This window comes from Sander vitreus, chromosome 5 (assembly GCF_031162955.1).
Source record: "Sander vitreus isolate 19-12246 chromosome 5, sanVit1, whole genome shotgun sequence".
Taxonomy (NCBI): Eukaryota; Metazoa; Chordata; class Actinopteri; order Perciformes; family Percidae; genus Sander; species Sander vitreus.
In genome coordinates, this window is record NC_135859.1 from 35,970,516 (window position 1) to 35,991,442 (window position 20,927).

The window sequence follows — 20,927 nt, forward strand, 5'->3', positions numbered from 1 at the left end:
GCCACTTACCTGTAGTGGTCATCTTCTTCACTCCCAAATCTATTCTTCTGCAGTTGGTCTGCCAGGTTAGTGAGGATGACATCACGAAGTTGGGACAGGCCACTGTTCCTTTCACCTTCGAGTGTCGCACACAATTACACAGAATATTAGATATGTAAAAGTGCCAGTTATATTAAAATGTGTGTTTACTAGGTATGTTCATGTTTAACCGTTAACAGACAATAAGAATTCTGACCAATAAATACTATCAGTTTAACAGTTGAATCAAAAATAATTAAAACAAAAATAAAAAAGGTTATTAAAAAACATTTTTGCATAATAGAAAGGAAAAAGGAAATCCATTTCTTGACTGCTAGTTGACTTGCTAGTGCTAACTTTGCACCGGCAAGTTGCGTTTAAAGCTCTCTTTCTGCTAAGTTTGTGTCTCTCTGCTGGACGGCCCTCACAGCTGATAGCTACGTAACGTGACATATGCCACTATATCTGTGAGTTAAATCGGCTGTCTTACACACAGAGCATGCCAGGCAGACACACAGCTGACAGCCTCGCAGGTGGATGCGGTGGAGACGGACTGAGACATTCATGTAATGGGCAACTGCAGACAGCATTGAATTGCGTCTGTCGCACACGCGATTCCAGGAAAGTGGCTGCATGTGTACACTGACAGGTTGAATATTAAGTCTGCATGCTTTCAGGAGCCCAATTTGTTATGATTATGTGATTGACAAGTAGTTCTCCAGATGTGAGGACGAACAGTATAAAGATGTCTGTTCACCTAGTGTTCAGAGAGAAACTCCTTTGTGCCTGAGCTGTGTTCTCCCACTCACAGGTGTATGTTCTCTCTCTGAATAAAGCTGCATCTAATCTGAAGACATCTGACTCGGTCATCTGTGAAGTCTCCTCAATCCATTTCCAGATTAATACACTACAATGCACGGAACAACGTGGCTGCGTGACCGGTGCAAGTCTGCAACTGTCCACGGAACACGATAAGTAGGTCTGAGCCTCCCGGATGGGTGAACTGGAACTGGGACTCAGTTGACTGTTTATCTGTTATTGATCAGTAAACACACTCTTGTTTACTGATAGCTGACAGCTATGGGTCATAAAAAAAACCTCTAAATTAGCATTTCTAGTGTTTAGTGTCATAGTCACCTTCGGTTAAAACCAGTTTAAGCAGTTTCTTGAGTTCAGCCTCCCCCTGATACAAAGTATTCAAGCCTGAGCTGCAGAGACAGAAAGGAGGTAAACAAAGAATCATTATGATCACTGATTAAACACACACACACACCTACTTTATGTGAAGTTCCTGACTTACCTGATGGCCAGGCACACCTCTTTCTGAATCTCTGCTCCGATCTGATCCACTGGCGCCATGAGGAGCTGCCACAGGAGAAGGCCTGAGCGACGCACACTCTCCCTATTCTGCTCCGACTGAGGGTTGAAAAACCTAAACACCACCTGGACAGCACAGACAGAAAACAATATTATACCTGGGCCGGACATTTTGATATGGAAGAAGAAGACAAATGAGAAATACAGTTATCACTGAACCTTGAAACCTAAGCCTTTAAATCCAAACAGCACAGTTCCTGAGGAGGCATTAGCATGTTTGTCCTGTATCAACCGGGGCTCAAACTCACAACCTCAGACATCAAGGGCAAGTCTTGCTTGTGGAGCTAACTGCCAGGTCAGAAACAATATATGGCTTCACATTTCAAACCAGGGTTTCAGATTTCAAACTAGTGCATTTGTGGATTTCATCTTAACAACATATATACTATATGTCTGGGATTTATTTTAACAAAGACTGATTGCTCCATAACTGACCAAACTGATGTTTAAAGATGTTCTATTTCCACTGACTACAATAGCTTGTGAATATACAGACATAAGAACAGACATTAAAACATAAGAACATTTCTGCACACTTGTGCCTACTTTGTTTTTTTTTGAAGATGAAAAAATGTGCAGTTCTTCTGTGCAGGTGCGTTGCAAAATACCACAGAAAAACACAGAAAAATTAAAATCCCACACATTGATCTTGCTGCAGCATCACTATTTATTAAAGATGACTAACGTTTTGTTCCCTCTGGACTTTGGTCAAGAGTATGACCTACATTTCGGTGAAAGTTGCAAATGTTCCAGCACGTACGATTTGTTATGAATTTCCAAAGTTTCTAGCTTTAGAACTCTGCTGTAGCGCCACCATCAGAACTATTGGCCCACAAAGTCAGCTGAGGAATTTGAGCAGAGCACAGATATATTATTACCAAATTGAGTTTAAGCCTGTAATTATTTGGGTAATTCTGTTTTCGCTATATTGAGTTTTATTTAGTAGTTATTTTATGTCATTTTTTTATTTTGTAAATTAACTTTTAGTGACCTGCTGAGGTTTCACTGTAAAGCCCAGTTCAGAACAAAGATTCGCAATGAGACAAAATCGTTTTAGAACGTCGCAGAGGAAAGTTTCAGCGGTCTGAACCGGCCCGTCTCAGCTCGACTCAAACCAGATGATGGTGTCGCTGCGACTCAGCTGGTGGAGTCTCCAGAGGCTGGTTTTAGGACGTAAGAGACGTCTCCTGTTTCAACAGCCAATAGAGAAGTCAGCTGGTGGAGTCTCCAGAGGCTGGTTTTAGAACGTAAGAGACGTCTCCTGTTTCAACAGCCAATAGAGAAGTCAGCTGGTGGAGTCTCCAGAGGCTGGTTTTAGGACGTAAGAGACGTCTCCTGTTTCAACAGCCAATAGAGAAGTCAGCTGGTGGAGTCTCCAGAGGCTGGTTTTAGGACGTAAGAGACGTCTCCTGTTTCAACAGCCAATAGAGACGTCAGCTGGTGGAGTCTCCAGAGGCTGGTTTTATGACGTAAGAGACGTCTCCTGTTTCAACAGCCAATAAAGAAGTCATCTGGTGGAGTCTCCAGAGGCTGGTTTTATGACGTAAGAGACGTCTCCTGTTTCAACAGCCAATAGAGAAGTCAGCTGGTGGAGTCTCCAGAGGCTGGTTTTATGACGTAAGAGACGTCTCCTGTTTCAACAGCCAATAGAGAAGTCAGCTGGTGGAGTCTCCAGAGGCTGGTTTTAGGACGTAAGAGACGTCTCCTGTTTCAACAGCCAATAGAGAAGTCATCTTGTAAAGTCGGCTATAATAAAATGATCCATAATCCATTTTATTTCTGTTAAAAACTGTTAACGGATTCTCAACGTGCGCCAACAAGCACGTACGGTGGAGCGAGATAGAGAGCGACTGAAGAGACAAAGCCGTGAGTCAGAGAATAAAACGTGTTTTTGCTGATTCATCACTAGAAATCTAACTGTAGCAAGCATCTCACTATCACTAACGTTATCCACATTCATATTTAAATTATATATTCAGCTACAAAAAGCCTGGAAGACGGAAGTTAGGACGGAGTACAAAGAGTCATTGCTATGACGTTGTGATATATAATGTAATTTTTTTTCAATGAATGTGTGCAAACCAAACCAGCAGAGCTGCCCAGCCCCTAAAAAACACAAAAGAGTCTTTTCCTGTAAAACTGTGCCCAGCTGCACCTGTAACCGACCTGGAACACCACCAAGATGCAGCGTATGATGCAGGTGTCTCCGTTGACCATGGCCTTCTCCATGATGTCACAGATGCTGCTGAAGTGGCGGGCCTCGATGGGATGTTGCTTTCCCAGCAGCGCCCCCAGTGGCAGGCTGTTGCTGCTGGCCGCCAGCAGGTTGAGCTGATGGATACACATAGCACCTACATGGTGAAGCAGCTGGTTGATCACATCGCCAGTGGCCACCGTTTCCTCTGTGAAAGGACAAGACGTGTTGCAGATGGTCAGATTTCTGACCTGATACAAAGAGCGTCTGTCGCAGGGCTATTAAGGCAAATTCAAACTCAAATGAAAATAAAAATAAGCAGTGAAAGATATTTTGAGTAAACTGCAACTAAGTAAAAACTAAAACCTTCAAGACAAACTAAACTGAAACTGTATTGCCAGGTTAAAATAAATATCATTTCAGTTTTAGTTTTGTAGCTTTAATATTTCACTACTGAAAAAAATGAGACAGCATGAATTTCCGTTAACTCTCATCATGACATTAAACCACAGAAACTGCAAATTTTCACTAACCAGTGTATGATGAAGGCATGTTGGGTGGGTGAAATTAGAAAGCTAACGAGTTAGCGTTAGCTAACGAGTAGCAGCCGCTCTCTCCCACTGTAGGGAGCTGTCATTTGCCGACAGAACAACTGACAGCCCGGCAGAGGCACAGTCTGGTTAACACCAGTTTTTAGCAGTGACTGTCCTTCCTTTGCCGTACCTGAAGTTGCTGCATTCTGGCTGCTGTCTGTAGATTCCTTCATGCTCAGCTCGTATTCTTCCAGATGTTTCATACCAGATGTTGTAACAGCGGTGATGTTGTGTATTGTTTAGGGTCCTCGCCACCACCAGACTAATCAGCATTGCAGATTGAACATGTAGCTGGACTTGAATGGTCTTCTTTTGACTGAAAGTACTGCCAAACAACACTTTTTCTGCTCACCAGTTCCATTTCCACTTCCTCTCAGCCTGCTGCATTGAACGCTCCACCTACGTAAACACCTTCCCGTAATCAACGGCCGTCATTACGGCGACCAGCGTAGCGCGCGGAGTGCAAGCGTAGGGTTCAGTTCGCTGGGAAAAAATTCTAAGGTTCAGCAGAAACCCAACCCCGTCAAAAAGCCCAATATTCAGCCGAATCTGAAGCTGAATCCTGGATTGGGTGCATCCCTAACTAAAACTAACAAACACTCTGAAAACTAACTCAAACTAAAATGAAATTGAAAAGTCAAAACTATCATAACCTTGGCCTGGCGGTTTGTATCTACCTTTGGGTTCCTTGATGACATGGCTGACACCGAGCCTATGGCACACATGATGAAAGGCTTGGTTCCCAGGATTGCACCACTGATCGATGTAATCGCTGGAGCAGGTCCAGATCAAGTTGTTCAGTGCATCGTAACACGCTCCTATGAAGCCAAAGATTACAGAGGTAGAGGTCACTTAAACTGGCGATGCATTGTTGTGTAACTATCGTCTGTGAGTTCAACACAGAAGAGCAGAATGGGATGGACGCTGAGCTCACCTAGCCCCGCCACCTGCGCTCCCCTGCCCAGGGAACTGCCGGGAGCGTCGATGAGGTCCGCGCGGCTGCTGAACTGACCGTCAGCCAGGTTAAACACAAGGCTGGAGGCTAAAACTGAGCAAAAGTTGAAAAGTTAAATAGCAAATAAACTAATAACTGACAGTGTTGTATACCAAGTCGTACAATAAATGTCTATATTAAAACATGTGAGGTCAAATGTAATATAACTATCATCAATCCTTACTCCAAGCTGTGATCAGACTGTAATCAGAACGTGTATTATCCCCCAGCGGCTTCACATGATGTAAAATGCTTCGTTTACTTTTTTCCTAAATTCTCGCTCTCTAATACTTATACGCATAACTGTCACACGTTATGACAAAAACTCAGTCAAATCAACTCAGTGAGGATTTACATGTGTCTGCTCTTACTTTTGAGAGAGGACAGGCTGCTGGTTCCTCCAAACAGGGAGCGTGTGGCGGAGCTCCCAGATACCCCCGGGGGGGAAACCAGCATCACCAGGTAGGTTCCACACACATACATCGGGGTCTTTCTCAGCGTCTTCAGAGGGAGGCCACAGCTTGTGTTGACAGCTATAAAAGAGTTACACAGAAAAGTATTTTCAATAACCATAAGACCCACCATGAACTGCACATTAAAGTGCTCATATTCTGCTCATTTTCAGGTTCATAATTGTATTTAGAAGTCGTACCAGAATAGGTTTATGTGGTTTAATTTTCAGAAAGCACTGCACATTGCTCTTTTCACCCTGTGTGTTGAGCTCTGTTTTAGCTACAGAGTGAGACATCTCACTTCTGTTCCATCTTTGTTGGGAGTCGCACATGCTCAGTAGCTAGGTAAGGACTACTAGCCAGTCAGAAGCAGAGTATGAGGGCGTGTCCTGACAGTGCCTAGGTAAGGACTACTAGCCAGTCAGAAGCAGAGTATGAGGGCGTGTCCTGACAGTACCTAGGTAAGGACTACTAGCCAGTCAGAAGCAGAGTATGAGGGCGTGTCCTGACAGTAGCTAGGTAAGGACTACTAGCCAGTCAGAAGCAGAGTATGAGGGCGTGCCTGATGGTAACTGGTAAGGACTACTGGCCAGTCAAGCAGAGTATGAGGGCGTGTCATGCTAGCAGCTAGGCGAGTATTATAACGTGTGTTCCAAAGTGACCACGTTTGTCTCTGAAGTAAAGGCTGGACTACAATAGAGCTGTTTGGAGCAGTTTGTGAACAGTGTTTTCTGTTGGAGATGGTAAGTCCCTTTGGGGGGGACTTTGGGCTTTTTCACTTCGTAAACCTACAACGTGAACAAAAAGATATATAACACAATAAAGGAAAGGGAAAAAGCCAAAAAGCAGAATATGAGCACTTTAAAGCATATATCATTTTTGGGTTACATGTTGTGCTGATGAATTACCAGACTGTTCCTCTTTGACAGTGTTGGTGATTGCCGAGCCCGTGAGAGCAGCCAACGTGGCAGAATGGGAGGCCCGGAAGCGTGACATTCGACTCAAGAGAAGCTCGTTCAAGCACTTTGAGGACTCGCCTTCCTTGCGAGTTAGAATAACTCTCTCCTGCAAGATGTCTGCAACACATAGGCCTGTCTGTGTCTGCACCATGGGCACGGGGAGGGGGGGAGAAAAACATCAGAGATGGAATAGAGACATCAGCAAACTCAAACTACTGTATATAGAGCTCAAGCGTTAAATCCCATTGATTTTCTCCGTAAGGATATTAATTATTAACCATAATGTCGAGACCATCAGAGGTAGACTGACTCCGAGCTACGGAAAAACTGGTTTTATTTGCGATCTTAAGAAGCAATACTACACTACCCACAATCCTAAGCGTAACAGCGATGTCTCCGATTGGCCCAACAGACGCTGTTAGCATGGAAGTGTTTACCGTACCTGCGAACAGCTAGAGCAAGCTGTAAGCACTTAAGTCTGTAATAGTTTCTGTACGCAGTCTTGTACCTTTGCCTTTTTTGACCTTTTCAAAATGTTTATTTGCACCCAATCAAACGTTTTATAGTCATGACTCCTCTCGTAGCCGGTTGACTTTGGTTTCAGACGTAAAACGCTATGTGTAAGCAATTTCTGAAACGTCAATGGAACAATTGAAACGGAAAAAAAACACTTCAGGGACGAGAGGCGTTAAAAAAGTGGGTGGTCACTGTTGAGCTCCACAGCAGGGCATCGAGTATAGTACTCACGGAGAGGTGAAAGACATCCATGAAGACAGAGTGTCCCTTCTGTGTCTTCTCGTTGAGACTGGCTGGGGACCAGACCCAGTACAGGTAGGTTCCATCTGAGCACAGGTGCAGCGTGGTCATGCTGCTGCCAACAGGGAAGTGGTGCGCTGGCATGGGCACAATCTGGCACACCTGAAAACAGCAGTCAACATAAGCCGTGGCTATGGCTACCTTGTCATTTCAACTCAAAGCTGTTTGGATTTTAACCCTCCTGTTGTCCTCGGGTCGAAATCTGACCCATTTTTCTAAAAGTTTCAATATCAGAAATGGTTTTTATCAACCGAAATGTCCCAAAAAAAATTAACGTGGATGGTTCCATACGACGCTCTTTACAAGTAAAACAAATGATCAGTTCACTACTTTCTTTGAATGTGGGTGTTTTATTCAATTTCATAGCATTTGAAGAGAAACTGATAAAAGAACGTTGAAAAAAAGTGACAAAAACGTTGGGAAAAGCGGCAGATTTATTTTTTATTTGGACTGAGAAACAAAAAAGAGTTGCCTAGTGGGCAGTAGAGGTGTTGAAATGAATCAAATAATGGCTGTATTGAATCGTGGACGATGCTGCTCGATAATCAGCCGGGCCATAACCGATTATTTGTGTATTATTTATGTATGCCTGACAACCTTTCTGTTTACATATTCTGGTTGTAAGCTACAGTCGGGCTGTAAACGGGTTCTGGCTTTTAAAGAGCTGTCAAACAAAATGTACTTGTCGGGCTCGGTCCTTTTTCGGTACCAAATCTGGATTCGGTGCATCCCTATTAATTACACCCCCTAATCTAAACCAGACGCTGAACCTGGACCTGAGAAAACCTTTTCTAACACAGCTGACTGATTATTTATCCCTCCTTTTACAACTTCTGTCTCTTTCCTTCTACTAGAGGTGTTGAAATGAATCAAATAATGGATGCATGGAATCGTGGACGATAATCAGCCGGGCCATAACCGATTATTTCTGTGTATTATTTAATGTATGCCTGACAACCTTTATGGTTACATATTCTGGTATGTTTTGCACATTCAGGAAGTGCCGTGTGCTCAGTGCTGTAGTTTATTTAGTATTAGAGCACTGCAGAATGTTTTGTTGAAATATCCTAAATGGCTTTAATAGAAAAATGGATTTGACGCATCGTGAAGCATCGAGATATCGACTCGCTGACATGATCATCGTAATGGAATCGGGAGACCAGCGTAGAGCGCGGAGTGCAAGCGTAGGGTTCAGAAACCCAACCCGTCAAAAAGCCCGATATTCAGCCGCATCTGAAGCCCAATCCTGGATTCGGTGCATCCCTGTTGCATCCTGAATTGAGAGAAATGCTGCTCCATCGTGAGCCTGCATGCCTTGTTTCTATCATAAAATGACTTTATTGTTGCATAAGGGATAATCAAAACTGCATTAAAATGACAACTAAGCAGTTCTGTGACACACGTTAAAAAGGAAATGTATCAAGACCTACTATGTTAAATATGCTCAAGTATTCAACAAACTGACTGTATATTTTATCTAACGGGAAGCATTTTTGTACTTTTCTTTTATTTGTTCTTGTGTTTTTTTTCCTTGCGCTCCTGACTGCAAATCCATTTTTGGAAATAGTGGCGTCAAAGTGTACAGTACCTGGAGGGTGAAGGGGTCAATGACCTGGCACAGCTGATGAGGCTTGGCATCAAAGGAGGAGGGACGGTGGAGGAGGCGGCCGCTGCTGAACACCACCCAGCCAGGCTCCAACTCTTCATTTCGACAATACACAAAACCCCTGCACAACACAAACACAGTGCATCTTTTTACGTGTTCTGAATTGTCTACTACTTTAATACTTACTGAAAGTACTTAATACTTGTGAAAAAACCCAGGTGAGACTTGAGACTTCGATGTGATGCAAAATGAGTTGAGAAGCAACGCAGCATCACATGTGTACATTACCGTAACTGTCGTTCAACCTGGACCCTATGTTCCTATGTTCCTAGGTCTAAGACTGATGGGAACAACAGTCTCTGACATTGGTCCAGTATTTAGAGAGATCGCTGCAGTCGGCAGCAGAGAAACAAGCTGTAATGTAAGTTAACAGGTTGTCCAGCTTGTATTTACGTTTACAAAAGTTCTTCTTCTGCCGCTGACAGACTCAGATTATTATTCTAAGTGTCTGACAACATTATGGAAAGGATTTCTAAGGACGACGACCTCTCTTTTTCTTAAAAAAAAAAAAGCAGTAAACTCTGGGCCGGAGCATGTGAGCATTGCTCACGGAGCTGTTCCTCCCCTCCACGCCCAAATCGCTCAATGCTCGCTTAAAAAAAAAAAAAAAAGAACTAGCTATAGCCATGTTGTATTTATCAGATGAACCATGCCGCGAGCCCCGGCAGCAAAATGTCCATTGGATGACAGGCACTGGCGGCATAGAGAGGGAGGGCGGGCACCGTTCATCTGCATGTTGGTGTGAGCAAGGTAGACAAGGCAATGTTCCAAGATTTAAAAAGATTCACTCTGAGCTCCATCCAAAATCCTCACACTCCGCTCTGGGCCCTTTGAAAACTTACCGTGGAAGGAAGCTGCCGGACTCTGCTTCAAAATTGGTACATTTGCTACAACAGTTTAGAATTCAGAACGTCCTTTTTGTCCCTTTTAAAAAAATCAACTACTGCAGATATTGGATTGGAAAAAAATGTCCACGAAACAACACCATGGGAAAGGTAAAGTAATATTTATAGTGTTTCACCCTCTCTTTCCGTCTCTCTCTCTTGCTATTCTCCCAAGTGCTGTGGATATAAAAAGGCAGACGTGAAGGAGAGTCACATTACCTCAGCGTCCCGTGTAAACCAGAGCCCAGCTTGCTGAGTCCTCTCCCGGAGGAGTTAGTGGTATACAGATAGAGTCCGTCTGTGGCTAGACAGCGGCCCAGGTCGGTGTCTGCAAGACACAGGGACAAAAACAATTCAATAGAAAAAAGGTAATGACAGAGAGATGACAGATTGTAATGAAAAGTAGGAGGCAGTATCAACAGGGTGATGTGGAGAGTTGTGAGGACTGTGATGCCTCCAGAGACCAAAGCCCAGTGATCTAGTGTCAGGTTAGCGTAAAATGTAAATATGCAAACCTGCTTTATTGATATATGCCCTGATCAGATTCCGTCACTCTACAAGGTCAGCTGATGGGTGCTGGAGAGTGAACATAACACTCCTCTCCTCTACCTCCTTCCAGTCTGGATCAATGGAAGTACATTTCCAGGATAAAGCATGACATGCGGTGCGTTATACTCTGTCCCTCGCCTTCCGCTGTCTGTGTGTCGCCGTTCTCAAAATCCCTTCTCTTCAGGAAACAACAGCAGCCTTCGAGCTAGCGAGCTACACGCTGAAAATGTTTAGAAGAAAATGTGGATGCTGCAACAAGACAGGTCTGCTTGGTTCCTTCAGGGAATGATTGTAAAGATCTACAAAGAATATGTTTAGGTCGTTTCCTCTCTAACTGGGAGGTTTTGGGACTGATTGGTGGGATTGTTGTGGACGAAGTACACACGGAGATACACTGGTAAGAGATAATGAGGTTTAACCATGTATCAGCTGATTTAAATATCTCACGTTACTGTGTTGTGTCAACAGTTAACTTCATTTAATATTGTATGTGGCGTTTCCTTTTGCAGGGTTCAAATGTTCCACCAGAACAAGTTCCTCCTGAGACTATTTAGCAGAGCCACCGTCGCTGCGTCCGGAGCTCAGCGCCGCCCAAGACGACTGAAGAAATGCAAACAACCCAGAGCGTTTCTTTGTCCTATCCCAGAATGCATCTGTGGTGTAACCAGACCTTTACTCCACGGCGCTGTGGAGATAGAGCTGGAAATGAGAGACTACCTCTTTACAGTCACAGCTTTCATCTCTTCACTATAAATACATACATGTATGGAGCTGCAACTAACGATTATTTTTTATTGTGGATTAATCTGTCGATTATTTTCTGGATTCTGGAATAGATGAGTTGTTTGGTCTCTAAAATGTCAGAAAATGGTGAAAATGTGGATCATTGTTTCCCAAAAGCCCAAGAGGATGTCCTCAAATGTCTTGTTGTGTCCACAACTCAAAGATATTCAGTTTACTGTCCCAGAGGAGAGAAGAAACTAGAACATATTCACATTTAACAAGCTGGAATCAGAGAAGTTTGACTTTTCTTATAATTAAATCGATAATCATAGGCGTTCTAGCCTTTACTTTCATCGCTCCATTTTGTTTTGGGATTCACACACTTGCATGCATTGAATAAATAAAACAGAAAGCAGGGCAGTGTTATGACGGGAAATATGACAAGCCCAGTCCTCTTTTAATCACACAGAAGCTATTACCTTTACTCTCCGCTGCTCCAGCAGAATTGTCAGGTGTGGGCAGCATGTCCTCAAAGCCCCAGGACACACTGTGTTTGCCCCCCAGGAGGCAGGATGGAGAGCCCGGGCCTCCTTCCAGGAGCAGAAGTCTGAAGCAGGAGAGAGATACATGGCTGGTTACACGTTGGGAAAGTAATACTTATTAGCGTTTAGGCGAACCAGAGTACTGCCGTTACCTGTACAGGACATCAGACACGGGGAGCTGGCCCAGATCGGTCTGTTTCTGCAGCAGGTGGACTGTGTGGATGAAGGTCTTCAGAGATCCCCTGGAGAAGAGTTTGGCACTTTAGTCAGGCGGCCGCAACATTACACAGTGGAAGCTCATTGTTAAGCATTTCTAGAACTGTAAGTGGAATCATACTCGGCATGAATTATGGAGGGGATCTGATGCAATTGCTGAGAATTAAAACACTATGTTTTTTTGAATCTGAATAAAAAGATCTTACCCATTAGAATGCAGCAGAGAGATTATTTTACACTGCGGCTGTCAGTGGGGTGCAACGAGCAAACTACTTCTAAGTTTGTGCAGCGTTTATTTGCTGCTTCGCCTCCTCCAAGACTGAACTATTCACTGAACACAAGTTATTTCATATTCAGGGAGAAGATCTATGTAATAAGGGGTCTACTGACGGGCAGTTCTGGCATTCTCAGATGCAAAATAAACTACGTTTTTAACTGCAGCTTAGAAAAACACCTTCAACTTGGCATAAAAAGAAAATAGAGGGATATATAACAACATGATATTGATTACAGTGTGTGAATATATATAGTGATTACATATTTTTTCTGTCAACCACCTCACATGCAGCAAGGGAGCTAAACAATTAAAGAATGTTTTATTGTGTATCACCAATCCGTCACAGTGCTTCTTGGAGACAGGCACAGACCAGTTTATTTCTCATGTGAGGATCTCAATTCCAAAATGTATTAAAAAAAATGCATGTCTCCTTGAAAAACAATCCAAGGCCCTCAGTAGGTTTTGTGTAAAAATGTAAATGCCTTTATTTTACATGGCAATGTGTTTAAAATGACCAACGCGTTTCGACTCACATCTTCATCAGGGCCATTGTCTGCATTGACTTACACACCTGTACCGTGTACCTATGGTCGAGTACAACAAAGACTCAGCAGCGCTTCCACTTCTTAGTCTGCTAGTTTATTTCTGTTGTCATTTTAAGCTGTCCAGTGTCCACGTCGTTTAAATAACAAATGCACCTGCTCCCATCTGTGCGCCCATAGGCGTGCTGGTCTAACAGGGAGGTGTGTTCAGGTGCATTCTGGGCGTGCTGGTCTTACAGGGAGGTGTGTTCAGGTGCATTCTGGGCGTGCTGGTCTTACAGGGAGGTGTGTTCAGGTGCATTCTGGGCGTGCTGGTCTAAAAGGGAGGTGTGTTCAGGTGCATTCTGGGCGTGCTGGTCTTACAAGGAGGTGTGTTCAGGTGCATTCTGGGCGTGCTGGTCTTACAGGGAGGTGTGTTCAGGTGCATTCTGGGCGTGCTGGTCTTACAGAGGTGTGTTCAGGTGCATTCTGGGAGTATTGCTATCTTGAGGCAGTGGGAAGTGATGGCACCATTGACCAACAAAAACCTGGTCTAAAGTCAATAACGCAGCATTTCATTGTTATTTTAACAGAGCATTAGTAAAATGCTCCTAGGCTCGTGCACAGCACGTGCACACTATGCTTGTTACACACACAGGGACGCACAGCAGCACACACACATGCAGAAGATTACAAATAATATTACGGTGTGAAATAGTATTATTGTGTATATCTATATATACACACATGGAATACCTCTTGGGACAGAGGATTGAGAGACGACAGAAAATCTCCCTTTCCTGCTCAGCAAATCCTCCATCATAATAGCAATGTGCCAAGGTACAAACCTGGCTTTTAAAGGGAATGGGAGATGACACTCTTTAAGACACTAAGTACAACCCATTTGAACCATGCGCCCGGTGCACGGACCCTTTTTTCCGCCGTTAAACTAGCAAAAGTGGATTTGGACACGCCCTAAACGCACCTGCACCAGGCTCTTCACGCCGTGCGCTTAGATTGTTAAAGTAGGGCCCATAAAGTTAAACACGGAGGTCCGACCTATCTGTGGTCTCTGCTGTTCTTGTTTTCTGTCCCGTGTTGCTATGCCAGCATCTTTGATGAACCAAATCTAGCGTTAGGAACAGCAACATGTCAGCGCCGCTCGGACTGACTGCCAGTTTGGGTGGTGTCATTTTCTTTAGTCTGTCCCAACAGGTACATTAGCTCTCCAAGCTAATGCTAGTCAAAGTGTTGACATATGAAAGCATCAAACATGCATTTTAGTTGAAGGAGATGAGAGTATATCCAGCTGTTCCTCGTCGCTGTTTGCTCAGCGAGGTTTCTACCCGGAAGTTATTGTGAACAAACGTTGTGATTGGGTTTATAATCCAGGAAAATCCTGTCATGTACGTTTGATTCACTGCTTACATGTTCCACAGGCGACAGACACGGAGGAGTTATAAGCCTAAGTCCACTTCACTCTGTAAACATCGTACCAACAGCTGATCAAAGCACATTTCTACGCAGCCTCTCACATTGCGAGTTTTCTAACACCGACCCCGTCAGAGAGAGGAGAGGGAACTAGAAAGTATTCACATTTAACAAGCCGGTAGCTCTTTAATTAGCTCCCACTGAAAGGCACCAGGGCTGGATGGTTCCCAACAACAAAGAGCTCGCACTCAGCCTCCACAGAGGCCAAACAAAGAGCGGAGAGTTCTGGGTTTGACAAGTCAAGATCAGTTGTCACCGGCAGAAGCCAGAGTTCAGGCACAAACGCAACAAATGAAGCAGCACATGCTGCTCTTCTGCGAGCTCGGTGACAAACACAGAAACATCCAACCAATAATATTAGAGTTTAACTTCTTTGGTACGGGTGGGGGGGGGGGGGGTTTGGCACGTGAGCAACGGACAAAGTGGTTATAACGATGCATTTGTGAATCGCTTGTAATGGATATAAATGTGTAAAGATTACAACCGGTTGAGATAAAAATAAATTAAAAAAAATGACTTGTGTGTGTGGCCGGGTTGGTTCAGTGGGTAGAGCAGGCGCACATGTACTGAGAGGTTTATGCCTCGACGCAGAGGTCCAGGGTTTGAATCTGACCTTGTGACAAATTTCCTGCATGTCTTCCCCCCACCCCTCTCTCTCTCCCTCTCTCTCCTTTCTCACCTTGCTGTCCTGTCAAACATTAAAAGCGAAAAAGCCTAAAAAATAATCTTAAAAAAAAGAAACGTGATTCAATTTTTAAACTGCGTAGAGCAGGGGTTCAATGTTTCTTAAGCCAAGGACCCCTTGACTGAAAGAGAGACGGAGCAGGGACACCCTACTACATATATTGTACAAAAGCCCTACAATAACATGTAGGGCAGCCTAAAGCCTTTATACACACACACACACCTTTTTAGTGAATAGAATACTAAGCTATTAAAATAGTAATTGTTGGCATGCTTTTAAAGACATGTGGCACATTGAATCCTTAGGATTAACTGTATCTGTGGGTGGCTACCTTAGTGACCTTAATGTACCGTAATCATTAATGTGTTTTTTTCCAATAATAGGCTGATTTATATTTGCTAATAATTAGGGCTGTCAAAGTAATGCGTTCATTTCAATTAATTAATCTGAGAAAAAATGAAGCGTTAAAAAAATGAACGCAGATTAATCCATTCCATATTGACGTTTGCATACAGACGAAAATCTGGTGCCACTGATATGTCTGCTCTTCTCGCTGCTGCTCTGAAACAGACGTTACAGGAAACACAAACATCGCTGCATGTGACGCTAGTTAACACTATACTCGACAGCAGCTAACGTTAGCCTACCGCTAGCTAGTTAACACTATACTCGACAGCAGCTAACGTTAGCCTACCGCTAGCTAGTTAACACTATACTCGACAGCAGCTAACGTTAGCCTACCGCTAGCTAGTTAACACTATACTCGACAGCAGCTAACGTTAGCCTACCGCTAGCTAGTTAACACTATACTCGACAGCGGCTAACGTTAGCCTACCGCTAGCTAGTTAACACTATACTCGACAGCAGCTAACGTTAGCCTACCGCTAGCTAGTTAACACTATACTCGACAGCAGCTAACGTTAGCCTACCGCTAGCTAGTTAACACTATACTCGACAGCGGCTAACGTTAGCCTACCGCTAGCTAGTTAACACTATACTCGACAGCGGCTAACGTTAGCCTACCGCTAGCTAGTTAACACTATACTCGACAGCAGCTAACGTTAGCCTACCGCTAGCTAGTTAACACTATACTCGACAGCGGCTAACGTTAGCCTACCGCTAGCTAGTTAACACTATACTCGACAGCAGCTAACGTTAGCCTACCGCTAGCTAGTAGCTGGATTAAACACGGTTACAATGCTGACAGCTAACGCTAAACGGTGTAAAGTGTGACTGTGTTTTACTGTAGAGGATTCAACACCGGGATGTAACAATCTGCAGCTGCCGTCGGAGAAACAACACAGACGCTGCGTTCAATGAAACTGGTAAACTACAGCCTCGTGGCGCATTTGAAGTTATTGTAAATGTCCTTTTCCCATCTGGTGGTTGTTTTTGTCGTTCAACAGCTATTTACTAGTGAAATAAGTTATTGTTATACATTATTATTAAATCATTTAATGTTGACCATATGGCCTTAGCAATAAACAAGCCGTTCTTTAATGTCACCGACTGTTGTTTAGTACCTTCCTTTTTTTACTTTCTTAAAAAGTATCGGTTCAGGCACCGTTAATTATGTATGCGATTAATTAATCACAGAGTATGTAATTAATTAGATACATTTTTTAATCGATTGACAGCCCTAATATATATATATGTTGGATTCATGTTAAGACGTTTTCATTTTTGAAAAAACTCCCCCCCCCCCACAGTAACTCTGAGGACCCCCTAGGGGTCCCGGACCCCTTGTTGAAGATCTCTGGCCTAGAGCGTAATCTATTTTAGATTACACGTGTTTGACTTCAGACGTCACTACGTCTTCTTAGTTTATTTATTTGAGATTTCTTTCTATTTATTTATTTAGGTATTTTGATGTTGGTTTTGTTTTAGAAACCACGTTTATTTTTAGAGAAAATACATTTTCAGTGCCACTTTTGACACGAACGTTTTTTTTACTCATTTGTCTGCAGCTCGTTCTGTTACAAAAATCCTGAGAAAATTATAACGTCAACTTAAAATCTTGAATCATATCGAAACGGGAGTTGAGCATTTCGTTACTTACATCCCTACAATAAATTAGCGCCACCTTTTCTACGGTATAAGCTTAGAACGGACTGTGTGTAGGGTCCTGTCTCTCTCTCCCAATTAACAGCAGCTAGAAGCTACAGCAGGAGGCAAATCAGTCACTTTCTTCTGTACAAGTATTACTTTCAAACAGCGCTAGTAGCTCATGCTAAAGGCCGCGACACACCAACCAGACGGCCGACCGTCGGCAGAAAAGCCAGTCGGACTGATCAGTCGGCTCCCCGAGGTCCAAAAAGTGCCTCAGAACACACCGTAGCGACGTCGACTCGAGCGTACGTTATGCGCGTGTGCGAGACGTAATACGTCTCCATAACAGCAGGCGGCGCTAATCTATATCGTCAGACGAAATGAAAAATGACGCGTCATGTGGGTGTGGCTTCTACCGAATCTCAAAGCCGAACAATGATGGCGGTTCGTTGAGAATACGAGCTCGTACTTTACGAAAATAGTTCACCGAAACGTGTTTCTGAAAACATTTTAAGCGAGAAATAGGCCGTGCAGTTGCTGAATCTGTCGGGTTTTTTTTGATCGACAAAAGGTCAGTTTGAAAGATTTTCGTCAGATTTTGGGAGGCGTTCGTCACGCTCATCCCGCTCGTCATTTCCGGTAAGTGTTTTAACAGAAGTGCACTGATTCGCTAGTCAGGGGCTGGGACTTCGGATTGGTCATTGAGTTCGATAATCGGGTTGGTGTGTCAGGGCCTTAAAGCCTACAACACACCGAGCCGATAATCGGCCGTCGGACAGTCTGGCGAGGTCGGTGACTCGAGTCTGGTCGGTGTGTTCCGTGCCGTCGTCCGTCCGAGGGGCCGTCGGCCTTCATTTGGGCCGATTTGACATGTATAATCAGCGGGGCGGGCACTGCCGGCAGTCAGACTCAAACGACCCATCTGATTGGTGGAGAGCTAACCAGGAAACGGGGAGCGGGATGAGCGTGACTAGAGTCTCTCAACATCTGATGAACATCTTTTAAACTGACCTTTGTTGATCTGAAATGAAGACAGATTCAGCAGCTGCACGGCCTGTTTCTCTCTCCACATGTTTTCAGAAACACGTTTCGGTGAACTATTGTAGTCCAATATGAGATTATAGTGTGAACGAGACGCCATGACAGTCTGGCTTTGAATTTTCGGAGAAACCAGACCCACAGACTGCCGGTTTTCATTTTTGGACGACAATCCAGATTAGCGCCGCCTGCTGTTATGAGACGTATTACGTCTCGTCTCTTCGGTGTGTTCTGAGGAACCTTTTGGACCAACTCGGGGAGACTGATCAGTCCGACTGGCTTTTCTGCCGACGGTCGGCCGTCTGGTCGGTGTGTCTGGGCCTTAACAGAGCGCAGGTCGGACTAGAGCAAGCTTAGTTACAGTTCAGAACATCAGAGCCCTGCATCGCCACAGAGAGCAGGGAAGTCTGTTTTGTCCCCACTCATTTAAGGACATAAACAAATATCAAATCACCAAATGTTGAGCTAGGCCTTTTATCCACCAGTGCAAACATCAAAGTGATCCTGCTCCAGTGTGTGCTGGAGGGTTTTGAGCATTGAATCATTGAGGCATGATCTTTCATGTAGCAAATACACTGAAGAGAGAAACTAATCAGTTGGTCAGTGATGTACTTACTTTAGCTTTGGCTGCCAGGAATAACTGACCCACTAGTTTCCATTCAATTGTCAAGGGAATTTTAAGAGAACTTTGGAAATGTCGCAAAAAAGGAAATGTGTTTTCCATCAACTGGTTTGGAGCAAATAAACTAGGCTACGGCTTAGTTTGGGCAGAAGTTTGCGTTTCATAATCTCGCATTGGGGGATGGGAGAAAAAAAAATAAACGTGCTCTGGTTTATTGTAGTGTTAATTTCGTCAGACGAGACTAAATATGTTCGTCAATGACCTTTTTTTCCATGACTAAGACGAGACGATGACGAGACTGCACTAATGTCCAAAAACGCTGACTAAGACTAAATCAACACGCATTATTGTTGACGAAAAAAAAGACGAGACTAAAACGTTTTGCATAAAATAAAAACTTCATTTTCGTCTACAATCGTCTCTACGTTTTCATCATGAGATGGAATATTCAGCTGTTACGCCTTCAAAATATTCACTATGAGTTTGTGCTGTTGCTGCAACACGAAACAACACCCACAGACAGTGGCGAACACCACAGATTTCTGCCAGAGCGCCGACGACAATCGTCTTGGGCGGTGCTAAGTGCTGGACGCGATAACCGTGCCGCTGCAAAATAGCCATTGTTATTCTCTCGACTGCCCAAGACAAATTTCTCCTATAGGAGACAATAAAGGCATATCTTATCTCATCATATCATATCCTCACCTGGCACAGGCAAGTGCCACGAGTGCAGCAGCAGCGTTTTCCCTCTGTCTGTGTGTGTGGAGGATCTGCGGGTGGCCTGACTCCTGGGCGCCGTCCTCCAGCCAGGAGCAGAGGAGCCCCTCAAGGCCGTTGAGGCAGTCGGCGGGCTCTTTGCTGAGGCTGAGCGGCTGGCAGTCCCGGAGGCAGGCTAGCAGCACCTCCGCCGTGACTCCGCAGAGCGCCGGGTCGCTGCGCGTCTGGGACTGCAGGAGGGGGAAGACCAGCAGCAGGCCGACGCGGGAGGTGAAGGGCGCCTGCTCGGGTTGCTGGAGCAGACCTTGTCTTTTGAGCAAGGCCAAGGTCTCCTCGTCAGCCCCCCCGGTCCCATCGCGCTCCTGCTGCTCCTCCAGGGCCAGCTGCCGCTGCGCCCCCCACAGGCCACGCAGTGCATTCAGGCGGTACTCCAGCAGGCGCGCGTACGCGTTGCTCTGATTCCCACAGACGGCACGCAGACGCTCAGCAAGCTCCACCGGGTTCTTGGTCTCAAAGGTTAGAATCTGGGGGACAAAGAAGAATGAAGTTAACATTGAGAGCAGTCAAAATTGGGACAATTTGTCGCCAACTTTCAGAAAAGAATAAACTTCATAAAGGCTTTATTTATCACTAAAGTCATTAAGAACAGGCTCTCATTTGCAATGCCGGCCTAACGATTACTTTCATTGATTTAATCGTTTGGTCTATACTGTAAAATGTCAGAAATTAGTGAAAAAAATGTCCATCCCAGTTCCTCAAAATCCAAGGTGATGTCTTTAAATGTCTCGTTTTGTCCAAAACCCAAAGATATTTAGTTTAATGGGATAAAAAACAAAGGAAAAGCAGGAAATCTCCATATTTGAGAGGCTGAAAACAGCATTTTCTGCAATTTTTCCATGGGAAAAAGTATCAAAATAGTTATTTTATTTTATTAGATTATTTTTATTTGTATGGCTGACTCATCGTTGGTCTGTGTGGTTTCCTGGCCTGGTCTCCCTAAAGCAAGAGGAAATATTCACTCCGAAATATGAAGATATAAAGAATTTCATTATCTGACAAGGATCTGAATGTGGGCTTTGGGGAAAACCTTCTTCTTTCTCTGATTTACCTATTTTTTTTTTTGCACAACATTTGGATCTTTTTTTAAATTGCCGTCTTTAAACAAAACATCGGGTTGGGCTGGTCTACCGTCAGCGGAGTCAAACAACCGGTATGTCCTCAAGGTGTACAGACCTTTTTCACGGCAGACATGTTGACGTGTCATAGTAGGAACAGCCCAGGTGTATTCAGAACCATTAATGATGGCTGCGTTCCCCTTAGGAGAGGTCCTGGTGGTGTTCATGCTGACTCACTGAAGTAGCTCACTGGGACACTAGATGGAACTGAGCCATCGTTGAGGTTATCAGGTTCAGCTGAGCTCTTCCTACTACGACAAGTCAACGTGTCTGCTGTGACAAAGGTCCATTACATCTAGAGCTGCAAAGATTAATCCATCACTTGTCAACTGTAAGACTCAAACTTCTCTGAAATTCTCTGAAAAAAAA

General features: G+C 44.2%; 1 protein-coding gene across 4 annotated transcripts in view; it reads right to left on the bottom strand.

Annotated features, from left to right (window-relative positions):
* Positions 1-20,927, bottom strand: part of hectd4 (HECT domain E3 ubiquitin protein ligase 4) — a 99,764-nt gene that overhangs the window by 67,870 nt on the left and 10,967 nt on the right. For all 4 annotated transcript variants that reach the window (XM_078251662.1, XM_078251660.1, XM_078251661.1 and 1 more), the window contains exons 2-15: positions 19,372-19,907; positions 11,920-12,009; positions 11,705-11,832; positions 10,173-10,281; positions 8,992-9,130; positions 7,335-7,505; positions 6,537-6,729; positions 5,548-5,709; positions 5,117-5,230; positions 4,860-5,000; positions 3,562-3,797; positions 1,319-1,461; positions 1,156-1,226; positions 10-115 (exon numbers count right to left, since the gene is read on the bottom strand). In XM_078251662.1, coding sequence (XP_078107788.1) covers positions 10-115; positions 1,156-1,226; positions 1,319-1,461; positions 3,562-3,797; positions 4,860-5,000; positions 5,117-5,230; positions 5,548-5,709; positions 6,537-6,729; positions 7,335-7,505; positions 8,992-9,130; positions 10,173-10,281; positions 11,705-11,832; positions 11,920-12,009; positions 19,372-19,907 — 2,339 coding nt within the window. The remainder of the gene's footprint in view (positions 1-9; positions 116-1,155; positions 1,227-1,318; positions 1,462-3,561; positions 3,798-4,859; positions 5,001-5,116; positions 5,231-5,547; positions 5,710-6,536; positions 6,730-7,334; positions 7,506-8,991; positions 9,131-10,172; positions 10,282-11,704; positions 11,833-11,919; positions 12,010-19,371; positions 19,908-20,927) is intronic.